The sequence below is a fragment of the Taudactylus pleione genome, unplaced genomic scaffold, assembly GCF_031769625.1.
Source record: "Taudactylus pleione unplaced genomic scaffold, aTauple2 ptg001020l, whole genome shotgun sequence".
Classification (NCBI taxonomy): Eukaryota; Metazoa; Chordata; class Amphibia; order Anura; family Myobatrachidae; genus Taudactylus; species Taudactylus pleione.
This window is the reverse complement of record NW_028285421.1, coordinates 285987-308475: the sequence shown is the minus strand read 5'-3', so window position 1 is coordinate 308475 and position 22489 is coordinate 285987. Positions and strand designations below refer to the sequence as shown.

At 42.7% G+C, this 22489-nt stretch overlaps 1 protein-coding gene across 3 annotated transcripts in view; it reads right to left on the bottom strand.

Moving 5' to 3' along the window:
* Positions 1–22489, bottom strand: part of LOC148454247 (uncharacterized) — a 32183-nt gene that overhangs the window by 6220 nt on the left and 3474 nt on the right. For 2 of the 3 annotated variants that reach the window (XM_088461140.1, XM_088461139.1), the window contains exons 2-4: positions 5015–5074; positions 1153–1302; positions 468–659 (exon numbers count right to left, since the gene is read on the bottom strand). In XM_088461140.1, coding sequence (XP_088317266.1) covers positions 468–659; positions 1153–1230 — 270 coding nt within the window. In that variant the 5' untranslated portion in view covers positions 1231–1302; positions 5015–5074. The remainder of the gene's footprint in view (positions 1–467; positions 660–1152; positions 1303–5014; positions 5075–22489) is intronic. The other variant, XM_088461141.1, reaches the window with a different exon arrangement.

Sequence of the window (22489 nt, the reverse complement as noted above, 5' to 3'; positions counted from 1 at the left end):
ACATTTACGAGCTACAGGCAATACTAACAGCAACCCTTTGTGCTCCTTATGATCCATTCCAAGGAGGAGTCGCGGATACCCAACACTGCACACACCAGGGAGGAAGGGAGAAGGGGGGCTGGCACAATTAAGTGAGTAGAGCAATACAGCTGAAAACCTCTCCAAAAATATTTCACTTGGCGACAGTCCCATGTACAATCTACAAAGATGGTGGAAAGTCCCGAGTATGAAAAATATATTGAAAGTTGTTGCTTGCAATATATCTGCTGGACTAACAATGTGCTATGCAACAATTACTAACATGGCCTTTTACTGATGCTGATAGAGGCGTGTAAGCAGAAGAAACATCTTTTGTGTTACTGAGTGATTGTCAGCATCGGCTAGAGATAATTAAGCCAATGTTGTGGCCAAATTTATGTTAGGCATTGCTATAGTGACCTGTATAATGTCCTATTCCCAGCAGTCACCTCTCCAGTCAGCAGCTGAATGATCCTGTTGGTGAGTTCCAGAATCTTCTGTTTATTGTGTCTGTCATGTATCAGTGAGTGAGGTGGAGGCACCGTGATGGGGCTCTGGGTCCTGCTAAGTCCTCCTGACACATGGGGACGTCTGCTGGGTGTCTCACACTCACCGGATGTCTTCTTCACTACTGTGTAATTCTGTTTATTGGGGGAGACACCAATTATCACTGAATACAGTCCCAGATCCCCTCACCTCCCCAGTCATGTCACTGTGTTATTGCTATAGATATAAGTGATGTCACTGTGACACTCCCAGATCCTCTCACCTCCCCAGTCATGTCCCTATATTATTACTATAGATATAAGTGATGTCACTGTGACACTCCCAGATCCCCTCACCTCCCCAGTCATGTCCCCGTATTATTACTATAGATATAAGTGATGTCACTGTGACACTCCCAGACCCTCTCACCTCCCCAGTCATGTCCCTGTATTATTACTATAGATATAAGTGATGTCACTGTGACACTCCCAGATCCCCTCACCTCCCCAGTCATGTCCCTGTATTATTACTATAGATATAAGTGATGTCACTGTGACACTCCCAGATCCTCTCACCTCCCGAGTCATGTCCCTGTATTATTACTATAGATATAAGTGATGACAATGTGACACCCCCAGATCCCCTCACCTCCCCAGTTAGCATGTAGATGATCTCTAGGGTGAGCTGTAAGATCCTCTCAGTACGATGACTCCCGTCCTTGCCCATCCTCAGTGAATCAGTGAGAATACAGAACGTGCAATGTTGAATAATGACTCTGGTTCCTCAGAGCAGGACTTTCTAGGAATAAATAGAATATAACAGACATCACAGAGAACACATATAACAGTGAGACATGTAACGCTGAGTAACCAGTAAGTCCCCCCTTTCCCCCCAGCCATAGAGCCCTGACCAGTGTCTATCAGAGGTTCCGGTGACCCAGCACCATAAGACTCAGGGGCTGTCGCACAATGCTGTACTGCATAAGGTTACACCAATGCTCCTCTCCTGGCCCAGGGGTTCTTATTCCACCAAGACACATCAAATGCTCTTTGTACCACTAGAAATAAGTTACATCTGTGTTCGGACACTGTCCTTTATTTTGTATATGACATTGTCTCCTCACATGTAGGAGTTAATATCACTCCCCTGTTTTATCACCGGCCTCACAGTTTATTCCTGCCCCTCACCATGCCCCCTGCTGGTCATTGATTGTTTTCCCTGGATTGTATTCCATGTCCTTTACCTGCGCTCCTGTCTACAAGACTTCTGCAAACTGCAGCTACACTACTGTCTGAGTCTGTCTCATCTACTCTGCAGCTTTTTGTCTTTGTTTGTATCCAGTCTGTATATCTCCAGCCCATAATATGTGCAGCTAAAGCCAGCTGGGCCTCTGCAAGCTGTTCCTCCTATTGCTGCATGTGACTCTGACTCATCCACCAACATATGGTTGTTTGTATCCAGCTTTGCACACCTTCAAGTTCTGTTTACCACCAGTTCCAGTCCGGTTCATGTAACACTCCTGACTTTTCTGAATTGCCTGGACTATGTTTTTGCTTCAATAAACAATTTATATTTCACTATGCTCCTGACTCCACAGCTGTCATTACAAGTATCCAGTTACATAACTATGGGACAGAAACGGGGGCTTTCCAGAGAATATGGTTTCTGTTTTAATTACACCCTAGAAACTGACAATGTCAGACCCCATAATTACAGAAAATATAAATTACACAAATTATATTATTCAGTCTATTTCCTAGAGACATACATATTATATACATGCATACATAGAAATAACATCCATGGAAAAATACATACATAATCAGAATGGAACATAGCTGCGGTTTTGTCACAAGCTCTGGGAGTGTGAAAACAGACGGGACCTGGTTGCTCAGAGCAGCTGTGAGAAATGCAGATGGGACCTGTATCGTTCAAAGCAGCTGTGAGGAACACAGACAGGACCTGGATCACTCAGAGCAGCTGTGAGGAACACAGACAGGACCTGGATCACTCAGAGCAGCTGTGTGGAACACAGACAGGACCTGGATCACTCAGAGCAGCTGTGAGGAACACAGACAGGACCTGGATCACTCAGAGCAGCAGTGAGGAACACAGACCAGACCTGGATTGTTCAGAGCAGCTGTGAGAAACACAGACGGGACCTGGATCGCTCAGAGCAGCTGTGAGGAACACAGACGGGACCGGATCACTCAGAGCAGCTGTGAGGAACATAGACGGGACTTGGATCGCTCAGAGGAGCTGTGAGGAACACAGACAGGACCTGGATTGCTTAGAGCAGCTGTGAGAAACATAGACAGGACCTGGATCGCTCAGAGGAGCTGTGAGGAACACAGACAGGACCTGGATTGCTTAGAGCAGATGTCAGAAACATAGACGGAACCTAGATCTCTCAGAGGAGCTGTGAGGAACATAGACAGGACGTGGATCGCTCAGAGGAGCTGTGAGGAACACAGACAGGACCTGGATTGCTTAGAGCAGCTGTGATGAACATAGACGGGACCTGGATCACTCAGAGCAGTTGTGAGGAACACAGGTGGGACCTGGATTGCTTAGAGCAGCTGTGAGAAACATAGACGGGTCCTGGATCACTCAGAGCAGCTGTGAGGAACACAGAGGGCACCTGGATCGCTCAGAGTAATGTGAGGAACAGAGAGAGTGACAGAACAGAAGCGGTTACGACTGCACCTGAATACGCCCCAATGTGCTATACTGTAAGTGAACTTTAATTTTTAACCAGCCGCTATTAAGACGCTTCAGCCGCTGCAGAGTAGGCTCGGTATACCTACCATTAACTTTGGCGGAAACAGCCACATACCGGAGTGTGTCACACCTTTTACTACCCAATAGGAGTGTGGACCCATACAGAGAAGTCTCGCACAACCTCTCACCCTCCACACCATCCTAACCTAGGATCATCGAGGTGGAAATAAGGGAGAGTAAATAGGATCTTCATGCACCTATAGAAGCTTCATGGAGGTTACAATGGTGGTGAGATCTTATCTTTTTATTGCAATAAGGGTACAGTGCACTGAACCTAAGATTTTTAACATTAAACTGTTAGCATAGCTGGTTTTTTTAATTTTACTAAGCGAATTAATAAGTTGGACATTCTCACTGCCTTGTGGCAGAAACAGAATCGCTCCTTAAGAAATCAGATGCTAACTTACAAAACAACCTAATCAAGATTAATTTTAGAATTTAATTGATAAGTTACATTTTTTTTTATGTCTGCAAAAAATGTTTCCTGTGTGTAATCCTCTATAAGACTGTGCGTCAGATGACATTTTCTATCTACTGCAGGGGTGGGGAACTTTTTTTCTGCCGAAGGCCATTTTGATATATATAACATTATACGCGGGCCTGGTACAAGCCATGCCCCCTCCATGTGACATCACAGGGGCGGGCCACAATCGCCGGAGATTACAGCAATGCCTGGAGCATCCTAAGGATGCTCCTGGAAGTGGTAAGGACAGGGGTGTGACCGTCTGTAGTATCCGGAGGACCATATATCAGTGTGTGCTGGGAGCTGTGTTATTCCTCTTCATATATCACTGTACGGTCCCCTCTCCCCTATATAATAATAATAATACCACATATCAGTGTGTGCTGGGAGCTGTGTTATTCCCCCTCATATATCACTGTACAGTCCAATCTCTCCTAAATAATAATAATATCACAAATCAGTGTTGCCGGGTGCTGTGTTATTCCCCTCATATCACTGTACAGTCCCCTCTCCCTTATATAATACCAAATATCAGTGTGTGCTGGGAGTGGAATTATTCCCCCTCAAATATCACTGTACAGTCCCCTCTCCCCTATATAATAATAATACCACATATCAGTGTGTGCTGGGAGCTGTGTTATTCCCCCTCATATATCACTGTACAGTCCAATCTCTCCTAAATAATAATAATATCACAAATCAGTGTTGCCGGGTGCTGTGTTATTCCCCTCATATCACTGTACAGTCCCCTCTCCCTTATATAATACCAAATATCAGTGTGTGCTGGGAGTGGAATTATTCCCCCTCAAATATCACTGTACAGTCCCCTCTCCCCTATATAATAATAATACCACATATCAGTGTGCCGAGAGCTTGTTATTTTTCCTCATATATCACTGTACAGTCCACTCTCCCCTATATAATAATAATAACAACACATATAAGTGTGTACTGGGAGCTGTGTTAGTCCCCCTCATATATTACTGTACAGTCATCTCTCCCTATACAAAAATACCACATATCAGTGTGTGCTGGGAGCTGTGTTATTCCCCCTCATATATCACTATACGGTCCCCTCTCCCCTATATAATAATACCACATATCAGTGTGTGCTGGGAGCTGTGTTATACCCCCTCATATATCACTGTACGGTCCCCTCTGATATATAATAATAATACCACATATCAGTGTGTGCTGGGAGCTTTGTTATTTCCCCTCATATATCATTGTACGGTCCCCTCTCCCCTATATAATAATACCACATACCAGTGTGTGCTGAGAGCTGTGTTATTCCTCTTCATATATCACCGTATGGTCCCCTCTCCCCTATATAATATTAATAGCACATATCAGTGTGTGCCGGGAACGGTGTTATTACCAATTATATATCACTTTGCAGACCCTCTCCCCTATATAATAATAATACCACATGTCAGTGTGTACTGGGAGCTGTGTTATTCCCCCTCATATTTCACTGGACAGTCCTTTCCGCCCTACATAATAATAATAATACCACATATCAGTGTGTACTGGGAGCTGTGTCATTCCCCCTCAAATATCACTGTACGGTCCCCCTCTCCCCTATATAATAATAATAACACATATCAGTGTGTGCTGGGAGCTGTGTTATTCCACCTCATATATTACTGTATAGTCCCCTCTCCCCTATATAATAATAATACCACATATCAGTGTGTGCTGGGAGCTGTGTTATATGAGGGGGAATATACCTGTATGGTCCCCTCTCCCCTATATAATAATAATAACACATATCAGTGTGTACTGGGACCTGTGTTATTCCCCCTCATATATCACTGTACGGTCCCCCTCTCCCCTATATAATAATAATAACAACACATATAAGTGTGTACTGGGAGCTGTGTTATTCCCCCTAATATATCACTGTACAGTCCCCTCTCCCCTATATAATAATACAACATATCAGTGTGTGCTGTGAGCTGTATTATTCCCCGTCATATATCACTGTACAGTCCCCTCTCCAATCTATAATACCACATATCAGTGTGTACTGTGAGCTGTGTTATTCCCCTTTATATATAACTGTACGGTCCCCCTCTCCCCTATATAATAATAATATCACATATCAGTGTGTACTGGGAGCTGTGTTATTCCCTCTCATATATCACTGTCCAGTCCCCTCCCCCTATATAATAATAATACCACATAGTGTGTGCTGGGAGCTGTGTTATTCCCCCTTATATATCACTGTACAGTCCCCTCTATCCTATATGATAATGATACCACATATCAGTGTGTGCTGGGAGCTGTGTTATTCCCCCTCATATATCACTGAACAGTCCCCTCTCCCCTATATAATAATAATACCACATATCAGTGTGTGCTGGGAGCTGTGTTATATGAGGGGGAATATCACTGTATGGCCCTCCTCTCCCCTATATAATAATAATAATAATAATAATAACACATATCAGTGTGTGCTGGGAGCTGTGTTATTCCCCCTCATATATTACTGTACAGTCCCCTCTCCCCTATATAATAATAATACCACATATCAGTGTGTGCTGGGAGCTGTGTTATATGAGGAGGAATATCACTGTACAGTCCCCCTCTCCCCTATATAATAATAACAACACATATAAGTGTGTACTGGGAGCTGTGTTATTCCCCCTAATATATCACTGTACAGTCCCCTCTCCCCTATATAATAATAATACCACATATCAGTGTGTGCTGGGAGTTGTGTTATTCCGCCTCATATATTACTGTATAGTCCCCTCTCCCCTATATAATAATAATACCACATATCAGTGTGTGCTGGGAGCTGTGTTATTCCGCCTCATATATTACTGTATAGTCCCCTCTCCCCTATATAATAAAAATACCACATATCAGTGTGTGCTGGGAGCTGTGTTATATGAGGAGGAATATCACTGTACAGTCCCCCTCTCCCCTATATAATAATAACAACACATATAAGTGTGTACTGGGAGCTGTGTTATTCCCCCTAATATATCACTGTACAGTCCCCTCTCCCCTATATAATAATAATACCACATATCAGTGTGTGCTAGGAGTTGTGTTATTCCGCCTCATATATTACTGTATAGTCCCCTCTCCCCTATATAATAATAATACCACATATCAGTGTGTGCTGGGAGCTGTGTTATTCCCCCTCATATATTACTGTACAGTCCCCTCTCCCCTATATAATAATAATACCACATATCAGTGTGTGCTGGGAGCTGTGTTATATGAGGAGGAATATCACTGTACAGTCCCCCTCTCCCCTATATAATAATAACAACACATATAAGTGTGTACTGGGAGCTGTGTTATTCCCCTCATATATCACTGTATGGTCCCCTCTCACCTATATAATAATAATACAACATATCAGTGTGTGCTGGGAGCTGGGCTATTCCACCTCATATATCACTGTACAGTCCCCTCTCCCCTATTTAATAATATCATATCAGTGTGTGCTGGGAGCTGTGTCATTCCCCCTCATATATCACTGTACGGTCCCCTTTCCCCTATATAATAATAATACCACATATCAGTGTGGGCTGGGAGCTGTGTTATTCTCCCTCATATATCACTGTACAGTCCCCTCTCCCTATATAATAATAATACCACATATCAGTGTGTACTGGGAGCTGTGTTATTCCCCCTCATATATCACTGTACGGTCCCCTCTCCCCCTATATAATAATAATACCACATATCAGTGTGTGCTGGGAGCTGTGTTATTCCCCCTCATATATCGCTGTACAGTCCCCTCTCCCCCTATATAATACCACATATCAGTGTGTGCTGGGAGCTGTGTTATTCCCCCTCATATATCACTGTACAGTCCCCTCTCCCCTATATAATAATACCACATATCAGTGTGTACTGAGAGCTGTGTTATTCCCCCTCATATATCACTGTACAGTCCCCTCCCCCTATATAATAATAATACCACATAGTGTGTGCTGGGAGCTGTGTTATTCCCCCTTATATATCACTGTACAGTCCCCTCTCCCCTATATAATAATACCTCATTACAGTGTGTGCTGGGAGCTGTGTTATTCCCCCTCATATATCGCTGTACAGTCCCCTCTCCCCCTATATAATAATACCACATATCAGTGTGTGCTGGGAGCTGTGTTATTCCCCCTCATATATCACTGTACAGTCCCCTCTCCCCCTATATAATAATACCACATATCAGTGTGTGCTGGGAGCTGTGTTATTCCTCCTCATATATCACTGTACAGTCCCCTCTCCCCCCTATATAATAATAATACCACATATCAGTGTGTGCTGGGAGCTGTGTTATTCCCCCTCATATATCACTGTACAGTCCCCTCCCCCTATATAATAATAATACCATATAATGTGTGCAGGGAGCTGTTATTCCCCCTTATATATCACTGTACAGTCCCCTCTATCCTATATGATAATGATACCACATATCAGTGTGTGCTGGGAGCTGTGTTATTCCCCCTCATATATCACTGAACAGTCCCCTCTCCCCTATATAATAATAATACCACATATCAGTGTGTGCTGGGAGCTGTGTTATTCCCCCTCATATATCACTGTACAGTCCCCTCTCCCTATATAATAATAATACCACATGTGAGTGTGTGCTGGTAGCTGTGTTATTCCCCCTCATATATTACTGTACAGTCCACTCTCCCCTATATAATAATAATACCACATATCAGTGTGTGCTGGGAGCTGTGTTATATGAGGGGGAATATCACTGTACGGTCCCCCTCTCCCATATATAATAATAATATCACTTATCAGTGTGTACTGGTAGCTGTGTTATTCCCCCTCATATATCACTATACAGCCCCCTCCCCCTATATAATAATAATACCACATAGTGTGTGCTGGGAGCTGTGTTATTCCCCCTTATATATCACTGTACAGTCCCCTCTATCCTATATGATAATGATACCCCATATCAGTGTGTGCTGGGAGCTGTTATTCCCCCTCATATATCACTGAACAGTCCCCTCTCCCCTATATAATAATAATACCACATATCAGTGTGTGCTGGGAGCTGTGTTATTCCCCCTCATATATCACTGTACAGTCCCCTCTCCCTATATAATAATAATACCACATGTGAGTGTGTGCTGGTAGCTGTGTTATTCCCCCTCATATATTACTGTACAGTCCCCTCTCCCCTATATAATAATAATACCACATATCAGTGTGTGCTGGGAGCTGTGTTATATGAGGGGGAATATCACTGTACGGTCCCCCTCTCCCCTATATAATAATAATAACACATATCAGTGTGTACTGGGAGCTGTGTTATTCCCCCTAATATATCACTGTACAGTCCCATCTCCCCTATATAATAATAATACCACATGTGAGTGTGTGCTGGGAGCTGTGTTATTCCCCCTCATACATTACTGTACAGTCCCCTCTCCCCTATAAAATAATAATACCACATATCAGTGTGTGCTGGGAGCTGTGTTATATGAGGGGGAATATCACTGTACGGTCCCCCTCTCCCATATATAATAATAATAACACATATCAGTATGTACTGGGAGCTGTGTTATTCCCCCTAATATATCACTGTACAGTCCCCTCTCCCCTATATAATAATAATACCACATGTGAGTGTGTGCTGGGAGCTGTGTTATTCCCCCTCATATATTACTGTACAGTCCCCTCTCCCCTATATAATAATAATACCACATATCAGTGTGTGCTGGGAGCTGTGTTATATGAGGAGGAATATCACTGTATGGTCCCCCTCTCCCCTATATAATAATAATAACAACACATATAAGTGTGTACTGGGAGCTGTGTTATTCCCCCTAATTTATCACTGTACAGTCCCCTCTCCCCTATAGAATAATAATACCACATATCAGTGTGTGCTGGGAGCTGTGTTATTCCGCCTCATATATTACTGTATAGTCCCCTCTCCCCTATATAATAATAATACCACATATCAGTGTGTGCTCGGAGCTGTGTTATATGAGGGGGAATATCACTGTACGGTCCCCCTCTCCCCTATATAATAATAATACCACATATCAGTGTGTACTGGGAGCTGTGTTATTCCCCTCATATATCACTGTATGGTCCCCTCTCACCTATATAATAATAATACCACATAGTGTGTGCTGGGAGCTGGGCTATTCCACCTCAAATGTCACTGTACAGTCCCCTCTCCCTATATAATAATATCATATATCAGTGTGTGCTGGGAGCTGTGTCATTCCCCCTCATATATCACTGTACAGTCCCCTCTCCCCCTATATAATAATACCACATATCAGTGTGTGCTGGGAGCTGTGTTATTCCCCCTCATATATCACTGCACAGTCCCCTCTCCCCTGTATAATAATACTGCATATCAGTGTGTACTGGGAGCTGTGTTATTCCCCCTCATATCACTGTACAGTCCCCTCCCCCTATATAATAATAATACCACATAGTGTGTGCTGGGAGCTGTGTTATTCCCCCTTATATATCACTGTACAGTCCCCTCTCCCCTATATAATAATAATAACACACATCAGTGTGTACTGGGAGCTGTGTTATATGAGGGGGAATATCACTGTACGGTTCCCCTCTCCCCTATATAATAATAATACCACATATCAGTGTGTGCTGGGAGCTGTGTTATATGAGGGGGAATATCACTGTACGGTCCCCCTCTCCCATATATAATAATAATAACACATATCAGTATGTACTGGGAGCTGTGTTATTCCCCCTAATATATCACTGTACAGTCCCCTCTCCCCTATATAATAATAATACCACATATCAGTGTGTGCTGGGAGCTGTGTTATATGAGGGGGAATATACCTGTATGGTCCCCTCTCCCCTATATAATAATAATAACACATATCAGTGTGTACTGGGACCTGTGTTATTCCCCCTCATATATCACTGTACGGTCCCCCTCTCCCCTATATAATAATAATAACAACACATATAAGTGTGTACTGGGAGCTGTGTTATTCCCCCTAATATATCACTGTACAGTCCCCTCTCCCCTATATAATAATACAACATATCAGTGTGTGCTGTGAGCTGTATTATTCCCCGTCATATATCACTGTACAGTCCCCTCTCCAATCTATAATACCACATATCAGTGTGTACTGTGAGCTGTGTTATTCCCCTTTATATATAACTGTACGGTCCCCCTCTCCCCTATATAATAATAATATCACATATCAGTGTGTACTGGGAGCTGTGTTATTCCCTCTCATATATCACTGTCCAGTCCCCTCCCCCTATATAATAATAATACCACATAGTGTGTGCTGGGAGCTGTGTTATTCCCCCTTATATATCACTGTACAGTCCCCTCTATCCTATATGATAATGATACCACATATCAGTGTGTGCTGGGAGCTGTGTTATTCCCCCTCATATATCACTGAACAGTCCCCTCTCCCCTATATAATAATAATACCACATATCAGTGTGTGCTGGGAGCTGTGTTATATGAGGGGGAATATCACTGTATGGCCCTCCTCTCCCCTATATAATAATAATAATAATAACACATATCAGTGTGTGCTGGGAGCTGTGTTATTCCCCCTCATATATTACTGTACAGTCCTCTCTCCCCTATATAATAATAATACCACATATCAGTGTGTGCTGGGAGCTGTGTTATATGAGGAGGAATATCACTGTACAGTCCCCCTCTCCCCTATATAATAATAACAACACATATAAGTGTGTACTGGGAGCTGTGTTATTCCCCCTAATATATCACTGTACAGTCCCCTCTCCCCTATATAATAATAATACCACATATCAGTGTGTGCTGGGAGTTGTGTTATTCCGCCTCATATATTACTGTATAGTCCCCTCTCCCCTATATAATAATAATACCACATATCAGTGTGTGCTGGGAGCTGTGTTATTCCGCCTCATATATTACTGTATAGTCCCCTCTCCCCTATATAATAAAAATACCACATATCAGTGTGTGCTGGGAGCTGTGTTATATGAGGGGGAATATCACTGTACGGTCCCCCTCTCCCCTATATAGTAATAATACCACATATCAGTGTGTACTGGGAGCTGTGTTATTCCCCTCATATATCACTGTATGGTCCCCTCTCACCTATATAATAATAATACAACATATCAGTGTGTGCTGGGAGCTGGGCTATTCCACCTCATATATCACTGTACAGTCCCCTCTCCCCTATTTAATAATATCATATCAGTGTGTGCTGGGAGCTGTGTCATTCCCCCTCATATATCACTGTACGGTCCCCTTTCCCCTATATAATAATAATACCACATATCAGTGTGGGCTGGGAGCTGTGTTATTCTCCCTCATATATCACTGTACAGTCCCCTCTCCCTATATAATAATAATACCACATATCAGTGTGTACTGGGAGCTGTGTTATTCCCCCTCATATATCACTGTACGGTCCCCTCTCCCCCTATATAATAATAATACCACATATCAGTGTGTGCTGGGAGCTGTGTTATTCCCCCTCATATATCGCTGTACAGTCCCCTCTCCCCCTATATAATACCACATATCAGTGTGTGCTGGGAGCTGTGTTATTCCCCCTCATATATCACTGTACAGTCCCCTCTCCCCTATATAATAATACCACATATCAGTGTGTACTGAGAGCTGTGTTATTCCCCCTCATATATCACTGTACAGTCCCCTCCCCCTATATAATAATAATACCACATAGTGTGTGCTGGGAGCTGTGTTATTCCCCCTTATATATCACTGTACAGTCCCCTCTCCCCTATATAATAATACCTCATTACAGTGTGTGCTGGGAGCTGTGTTATTCCCCCTCATATATCGCTGTACAGTCCCCTCTCCCCCTATATAATAATACCACATATCAGTGTGTGCTGGGAGCTGTGTTATTCCCCCTCATATATCACTGTACAGTCCCCTCTCCCCCTATATAATAATACCACATATCAGTGTGTGCTGGGAGCTGTGTTATTCCTCCTCATATATCACTGTACAGTCCCCTCTCCCCCCTATATAATAATAATACCACATATCAGTGTGTGCTGGGAGCTGTGTTATTCCCCCTCATATATCACTGTACAGTCCCCTCCCCCTATATAATAATAATACCATATAATGTGTGCAGGGAGCTGTTATTCCCCCTTATATATCACTGTACAGTCCCCTCTATCCTATATGATAATGATACCACATATCAGTGTGTGCTGGGAGCTGTGTTATTCCCCCTCATATATCACTGAACAGTCCCCTCTCCCCTATATAATAATAATACCACATATCAGTGTGTGCTGGGAGCTGTGTTATTCCCCCTCATATATCACTGTACAGTCCCCTCTCCCTATATAATAATAATACCACATGTGAGTGTGTGCTGGTAGCTGTGTTATTCCCCCTCATATATTACTGTACAGTCCACTCTCCCCTATATAATAATAATACCACATATCAGTGTGTGCTGGGAGCTGTGTTATATGAGGGGGAATATCACTGTACGGTCCCCCTCTCCCATATATAATAATAATATCACTTATCAGTGTGTACTGGTAGCTGTGTTATTCCCCCTCATATATCACTATACAGCCCCCTCCCCCTATATAATAATAATACCACATAGTGTGTGCTGGGAGCTGTGTTATTCCCCCTTATATATCACTGTACAGTCCCCTCTATCCTATATGATAATGATACCCCATATCAGTGTGTGCTGGGAGCTGTTATTCCCCCTCATATATCACTGAACAGTCCCCTCTCCCCTATATAATAATAATACCACATATCAGTGTGTGCTGGGAGCTGTGTTATTCCCCCTCATATATCACTGTACAGTCCCCTCTCCCTATATAATAATAATACCACATGTGAGTGTGTGCTGGTAGCTGTGTTATTCCCCCTCATATATTACTGTACAGTCCCCTCTCCCCTATATAATAATAATACCACATATCAGTGTGTGCTGGGAGCTGTGTTATATGAGGGGGAATATCACTGTACGGTCCCCCTCTCCCCTATATAATAATAATAACACATATCAGTGTGTACTGGGAGCTGTGTTATTCCCCCTAATATATCACTGTACAGTCCCATCTCCCCTATATAATAATAATACCACATGTGAGTGTGTGCTGGGAGCTGTGTTATTCCCCCTCATACATTACTGTACAGTCCCCTCTCCCCTATAAAATAATAATACCACATATCAGTGTGTGCTGGGAGCTGTGTTATATGAGGGGGAATATCACTGTACGGTCCCCCTCTCCCATATATAATAATAATAACACATATCAGTATGTACTGGGAGCTGTGTTATTCCCCCTAATATATCACTGTACAGTCCCCTCTCCCCTATATAATAATAATACCACATGTGAGTGTGTGCTGGGAGCTGTGTTATTCCCCCTCATATATTACTGTACAGTCCCCTCTCCCCTATATAATAATAATACCACATATCAGTGTGTGCTGGGAGCTGTGTTATATGAGGAGGAATATCACTGTATGGTCCCCCTCTCCCCTATATAATAATAATAACAACACATATAAGTGTGTACTGGGAGCTGTGTTATTCCCCCTAATTTATCACTGTACAGTCCCCTCTCCCCTATAGAATAATAATACCACATATCAGTGTGTGCTGGGAGCTGTGTTATTCCGCCTCATATATTACTGTATAGTCCCCTCTCCCCTATATAATAATAATACCACATATCAGTGTGTGCTCGGAGCTGTGTTATATGAGGGGGAATATCACTGTACGGTCCCCCTCTCCCCTATATAATAATAATACCACATATCAGTGTGTACTGGGAGCTGTGTTATTCCCCTCATATATCACTGTATGGTCCCCTCTCACCTATATAATAATAATACCACATAGTGTGTGCTGGGAGCTGGGCTATTCCACCTCAAATGTCACTGTACAGTCCCCTCTCCCTATATAATAATATCATATATCAGTGTGTGCTGGGAGCTGTGTCATTCCCCCTCATATATCACTGTACAGTCCCCTCTCCCCCTATATAATAATACCACATATCAGTGTGTGCTGGGAGCTGTGTTATTCCCCCTCATATATCACTGCACAGTCCCCTCTCCCCTGTATAATAATACTGCATATCAGTGTGTACTGGGAGCTGTGTTATTCCCCCTCATATCACTGTACAGTCCCCTCCCCCTATATAATAATAATACCACATAGTGTGTGCTGGGAGCTGTGTTATTCCCCCTTATATATCACTGTACAGTCCCCTCTCCCCTATATAATAATAATAACACACATCAGTGTGTACTGGGAGCTGTGTTATATGAGGGGGAATATCACTGTACGGTTCCCCTCTCCCATATATAATAATAATATCACTTATCAGTGTGTACTGGTAGCTGTGTTATTCCCCCTCATATATCACTATACAGCCCCCTCCCCCTATATAATAATAATACCACATAGTGTGTGCTGGGAGCTGTGTTATTCCCCCTTATATATCACTGTACAGTCCCCTCTATCCTATATGATAATGATACCCCATATCAGTGTGTGCTGGGAGCTGTTATTCCCCCTCATATATCACTGAACAGTCCCCTCTCCCCTATATAATAATAATACCACATATCAGTGTGTGCTGGGAGCTGTGTTATTCCCCCTCATATATCACTGTACAGTCCCCTCTCCCTATATAATAATAATACCACATGTGAGTGTGTGCTGGTAGCTGTGTTATTCCCCCTCATATATTACTGTACAGTCCCCTCTCCCCTATATAATAATAATACCACATATCAGTGTGTGCTGGGAGCTGTGTTATATGAGGGGGAATATCACTGTACGGTCCCCCTCTCCCCTATATAATAATAATAACACATATCAGTGTGTACTGGGAGCTGTGTTATTCCCCCTAATATATCACTGTACAGTCCCATCTCCCCTATATAATAATAATACCACATGTGAGTGTGTGCTGGGAGCTGTGTTATTCCCCCTCATACATTACTGTACAGTCCCCTCTCCCCTATAAAATAATAATACCACATATCAGTGTGTGCTGGGAGCTGTGTTATATGAGGGGGAATATCACTGTACGGTCCCCCTCTCCCATATATAATAATAATAACACATATCAGTATGTACTGGGAGCTGTGTTATTCCCCCTAATATATCACTGTACAGTCCCCTCTCCCCTATATAATAATAATACCACATGTGAGTGTGTGCTGGGAGCTGTGTTATTCCCCCTCATATATTACTGTACAGTCCCCTCTCCCCTATATAATAATAATACCACATATCAGTGTGTGCTGGGAGCTGTGTTATATGAGGAGGAATATCACTGTATGGTCCCCCTCTCCCCTATATAATAATAATAACAACACATATAAGTGTGTACTGGGAGCTGTGTTATTCCCCCTAATTTATCACTGTACAGTCCCCTCTCCCCTATAGAATAATAATACCACATATCAGTGTGTGCTGGGAGCTGTGTTATTCCGCCTCATATATTACTGTATAGTCCCCTCTCCCCTATATAATAATAATACCACATATCAGTGTGTGCTCGGAGCTGTGTTATATGAGGGGGAATATCACTGTACGGTCCCCCTCTCCCCTATATAATAATAATACCACATATCAGTGTGTACTGGGAGCTGTGTTATTCCCCTCATATATCACTGTATGGTCCCCTCTCACCTATATAATAATAATACCACATAGTGTGTGCTGGGAGCTGGGCTATTCCACCTCAAATGTCACTGTACAGTCCCCTCTCCCTATATAATAATATCATATATCAGTGTGTGCTGGGAGCTGTGTCATTCCCCCTCATATATCACTGTACAGTCCCCTCTCCCCCTATATAATAATACCACATATCAGTGTGTGCTGGGAGCTGTGTTATTCCCCCTCATATATCACTGCACAGTCCCCTCTCCCCTGTATAATAATACTGCATATCAGTGTGTACTGGGAGCTGTGTTATTCCCCCTCATATCACTGTACAGTCCCCTCCCCCTATATAATAATAATACCACATAGTGTGTGCTGGGAGCTGTGTTATTCCCCCTTATATATCACTGTACAGTCCCCTCTCCCCTATATAATAATAATAACACACATCAGTGTGTACTGGGAGCTGTGTTATATGAGGGGGAATATCACTGTACGGTTCCCCTCTCCCCTATATAATAATAATACCACATATCAGTGTGTGCTGGGAGCTGTGTTATATGAGGGGGAATATCACTGTACGGTCCCCCTCTCCCATATATAATAATAATAACACATATCAGTATGTACTGGGAGCTGTGTTATTCCCCCTAATATATCACTGTACAGTCCCCTCTCCCCTATATAATAATAATACCACATGTGAGTGTGTGCTGGGAGCTGTGTTATTCCCCCTCATACATTACTGTACAGTCCCCTCTCCCCTATAAAATAATAATACCACATATCAGTGTGTGCTGGGAGCTGTGTTATATGAGGGGGAATATCACTGTACGGTTCCCCTCTCCCATATATAATAATAACACATATCAGTATGTACTGGGAGCTGTGTTATTCCCCCTAATATATCACTGTACAGTCCCCTCTCCCCTATATAATAATAATACCACATGTGAGTGTGTGCTGGGAGCTGTGTTATTCCCCCTCATATATTACTGTACAGTCCCCTCTCCCCTATATAATAATAATACCACATATCAGTGTGTGCTGGGAGCTGTGTTATATGAGGAGGAATATCACTGTATGGTCCCCCTCTCCCCTATATAATAATAATAACAACACATATAAGTGTGTACTGGGAGCTGTGTTATTCCCCCTAATTTATCACTGTACAGTCCCCTCTCCCCTATAGAATAATAATACCACATATCAGTGTGTGCTGGGAGCTGTGTTATTCCGCCTCATATATTACTGTATAGTCCCCTCTCCCCTATATAATAATAATACCACATATCAGTGTGTGCTCGGAGCTGTGTTATATGAGGGGGAATATCACTGTACGGTCCCCCTCTCCCCTATATAATAATAATACCACATATCAGTGTGTACTGGGAGCTGTGTTATTCCCCTCATATATCACTGTATGGTCCCCTCTCACCTATATAATAATAATACCACATAGTGTGTGCTGGGAGCTGGGCTATTCCACCTCAAATGTCACTGTACAGTCCCCTCTCCCCTATATAATAATATCATATATCAGTGTGTGCTGGGAGCTGTGTCATTCCCCCTCATATATCACTGTACAGTCCCCTCTCCCCCTATATAATAATACCACATATCAGTGTGTGCTGGGAGCTGTGTTATTCCCCCTCATATATCACTGCACAGTCCCCTCTCCCCTGTATAATAATACCACATATCAGTGTGTACTGGGAGCTGTGTTATTCCCCCTCATATCACTGTACAGTCCCCTCCCCCTATATAATAATAATACCACATAGTGTGTGCTGGGAGCTGTGTTATTCCCCCTTATATATCACTGTACAGTCCCCTCTCCCCTATATAATAATAATAACACACATCAGTGTGTACTGGGAGCTGTGTTATATGAGGGGGAATATCACTGTACGGTTCCCCTCTCCCCAATATAATAATAATACCACATATCAGTGTGTGCTGGGAGCTGTGTTATATGAGGGGGAATATCACTGTACGGTCCCCCTCTCCCATATATAATAATAATAACACATATCAGTATGTACTGGGAGCTGTGTTATTCCCCCTAATATATCACTGTACAGTCCCCTCTCCCCTATATAATAATAATACCACATGTGAGTGTGTGCTGGGAGCTGTGTTATTCCCCCTCATACATTACTGTACAGTCCCCTCTCCCCTATAAAATAATAATACCACATATCAGTGTGTGCTGGGAGCTGTGTTATATGAGGGGGAATATCACTGTACGGTCCCCCTCTCCCATATATAATAATAATAACACATATCAGTATGTACTGGGAGCTGTGTTATTCCCCCTAATATATCACTGTACAGTCCCCTCTCCCCTATATAATAATAATACCACATGTGAGTGTGTGCTGGGAGCTGTGTTATTCCCCCTCATATATTACTGTACAGTCCCCTCTCCCCTATATAATAATAATACCACATATCAGTGTGTGCTGGGAGCTGTGTTATATGAGGAGGAATATCACTGTATGGTCCCCCTCTCCCCTATATAATAATAATAACAACACATATAAGTGTGTACTGGGAGCTGTGTTATTCCCCCTAATTTATCACTGTACAGTCCCCTCTCCCCTATAGAATAATAATACCACATATCAGTGTGTGCTGGGAGCTGTGTTATTCCGCCTCATATATTACTGTATAGTCCCCTCTCCCCTATATAATAATAATACCACATATCAGTGTGTGCTCGGAGCTGTGTTATATGAGGGGGAATATCACTGTACGGTCCCCCTCTCCCCTATATAATAATAATACCACATATCAGTGTGTACTGGGAGCTGTGTTATTCCCCTCATATATCACTGTATGGTCCCCTCTCACCTATATAATAATAATACCACATAGTGTGTGCTGGGAGCTGGGCTATTCCACCTCAAATGTCACTGTACAGTCCCCTCTCCCCCTATATAATAATACCACATATCAGTGTGTGCTGGGAGCTGTGTTATTCCCCCTCATATATCACTGCACAGTCCCCTCTCCCCTGTATAATAATACCACATATCAGTGTGTACTGGGAGCTGTGTTATTCCCCCTCATATCACTGTACAGTCCCCTCCCCCTATATAATAATAATACCACATAGTGTGTGCTGGGAGCTGTGTTATTCCCCCTTATATATCACTGTACAGTCCCCTCTCCCCTATATAATAATAATAACACACATCAGTGTGTACTGGGAGCTGTGTTATATGAGGGGGAATATCACTGTACGGTTCCCCTCTCCCCTATATAATAATAATACCACATATCAGTGTGTGCTGGGAGCTGTGTTATATGAGGGGGAATATCACTGTACGGTCCCCCTCTCCCATATATAATAATAATAACACATATCAGTATGTACTGGGAGCTGTGTTATTCCCCCTAATATATCACTGTACAGTCCCCTCTCCCCTATATAATAATAATACCACATGTGAGTGTGTGCTGGGAGCTGTGTTATTCCCCCTCATATATTACTGTACAGTCCCCTCTCCCCTATATAATAATAATACCACATATCAGTGTGTGCTGGGAGCTGTGTTATATGAGGAGGAATATCACTGTACGGTCCCCCTCTCCCCTATATAATAATAATACCACATATCAGTGTGTGCTGGGAGCTGTGTTATTCCTCCTCATATATCACTGTACAGTCCCCTCTCCCCCTATATAATAATAATACCACATATCAGTGTGTGCTGGGAGCTGTGTTATTCCCCCTCATATATCACTGTACAGTCCCCTTTCCCCTATATAATAATACCACATATCAGTGTGTGCTGGGAGCTGTGTTATTCCTCCTCATATATCACTGTACGGTCCCCCTCTAACCCTATATAATAATAATATCACTTATCAGTGTGTACTGGGAGCTGTGTTATTCCCCCTGATATATCACTGTACAGTCCCCTCCCCCTATATAATAATAATACCACATAGTGTGTGCTGGGAGCTGTGTTATTCCCCCTTATATATCACTGTACAGTCCCCTCTATCCTATATGATAATGATACCACATATCAGTGTGTGCTGGGAGCTGTGTTATTCCCCCTCATATATCACTGAACAGTCCCCTCTCCCCTATATAATAATAATACCACATATCAGTGTGTGCTGGGAGCTGTGTTATTCCCCCTCATATATCACTGTACAGTCCCCTATCCCTATATAATAATAATACCACATGTGAGTGTGTGCTGGTAGCTGTGTTATTCCCCCTCATATATTACTGTACAGTCCCCTCTCCCCTATATAATAATAATACCACATATCAGTGTGTGCTGGGAGCTGTGTTATATAAGGGGGAATATCACTGTACGGTCCCCCTCTCCCCTATATAATAATAATACATAGTGTGTACTGGGAGCTGTGTTATTCCCCCTAATATATCACTGTACAGTCCCCTCTCTACTATATAATAATAATACCACATGTGAGTGTGTGCTGGGAGCTGTGTTATTCCCCCTCATATATTACTGTACAGTCCCCTCTCCCCTATATAATAATAATACCACATATCAGTGTGTGCTGGGAGCTGTGTTATATGAGGAGGAATATCACTGTACGGTCCCCCTCTCCCCTATATGATAATAATAACAACACATATAAGTGTGTACTGGGAGCTGTGTTATTCCCCCTAATATATCACTGTACAGTCCCCTCTCCCCTATATAATAATACCACATATCAGTGTGTGCTGGGAGTTGTGTTATTCCGCCTCATATATTACTGTATAGTCCCCTCTCCCCTATATAATAATAATACCACATATCAGTATGTGCTGGGAGCTGTGTTATTCCGCCTCATATATTACTGTATAGTCCCCTCTCCCCTATATAAAAATAATACCACATATCAGTGTGTGCTGGGAGTTGTGTTATATGAGGGGGAATATCACTGTACGGTCCCCCTCTCCCCTATATAATAATAATACCACATATCAGTGTGTACTGGGAGCTGTGTTATTCCCCTCATATATCACTGTATGGTCCCCTCTCACCTATATAATAATAATACCACATATCAGTGTGTGCTGGGAGCTGGGCTATTCCACCTCAAATATCACTGTACAGTCCCCTCTCCCCTATATAATAATATCATATATCAGTGTGTGCTGGGAGCTGTGTCATTCCCCCTCATATATCACTGTACGGTCCCCTTTCCCCTATATAATAATAATACCACATATCAGTGTGTGCTGGGAGCTGTGTTATTCCCCCTCATATATCACTGTACAGTCCCCTCTCCCTATATAATAATAATACCACATATCAGTGTGTGCTGGGAGCTGTGTTATTCCCCCTCATATATCACTGTACGGTCCCCTCTCCCTATATAATAATAATACCACATATCAGTGTGTGCTGGGAGCTGTGTTATTCCCCCTCATATATCACTGTACATTCCCCTCCCCCTATATAATAATAATACCACATATCAGTGTGTGCTGGGAGCTGTGTTATTCTCCCTCATATATCACTGTACAGTCCCCTCTCCCCTATATAATAATAATACCACATATCAGTGTGTGCTGGGAGCTGTGTTATTCCCCCTCATATATCACTGTACAGTCACCTCTCCCCTATGTAATAATAATACCACATATCAGTGTGTGCTGGGAGCTGTGTTATTCCCCCTCATATATTACTGTACAGTCCCCTCTCCCCTATATAATAATAATACCACATATCAGTGTATGCTCGGAGCTGTGTTATTCCCCCTCATATATCACTGTACAGTCCCCTTTCCCCTATATAATAATACCACATATCAGTGTGTGCTGGGAGCTGTGTTATTCCTCCTCATATATCACTGTACGGCCCCCCTCTCCCCTATATAATAATAATATCACTTATCAGTGTGTACTGGGATCTGTGTTATTCCCCCTGATATATCACTGTACAGTCCCCTCCCCCTATATAATAATACCACATAGTGTGTGCTGGGAGCTGTGTTATTCCCCCTTATATATCACTGTACAGTCCCCTCTATCCTATATGATAATGATACCACATATCAGTGTGTGCTGGGAGCTGTGTTATGCCCCCTCATATATCACTGAACAGTCCCCTCTCCC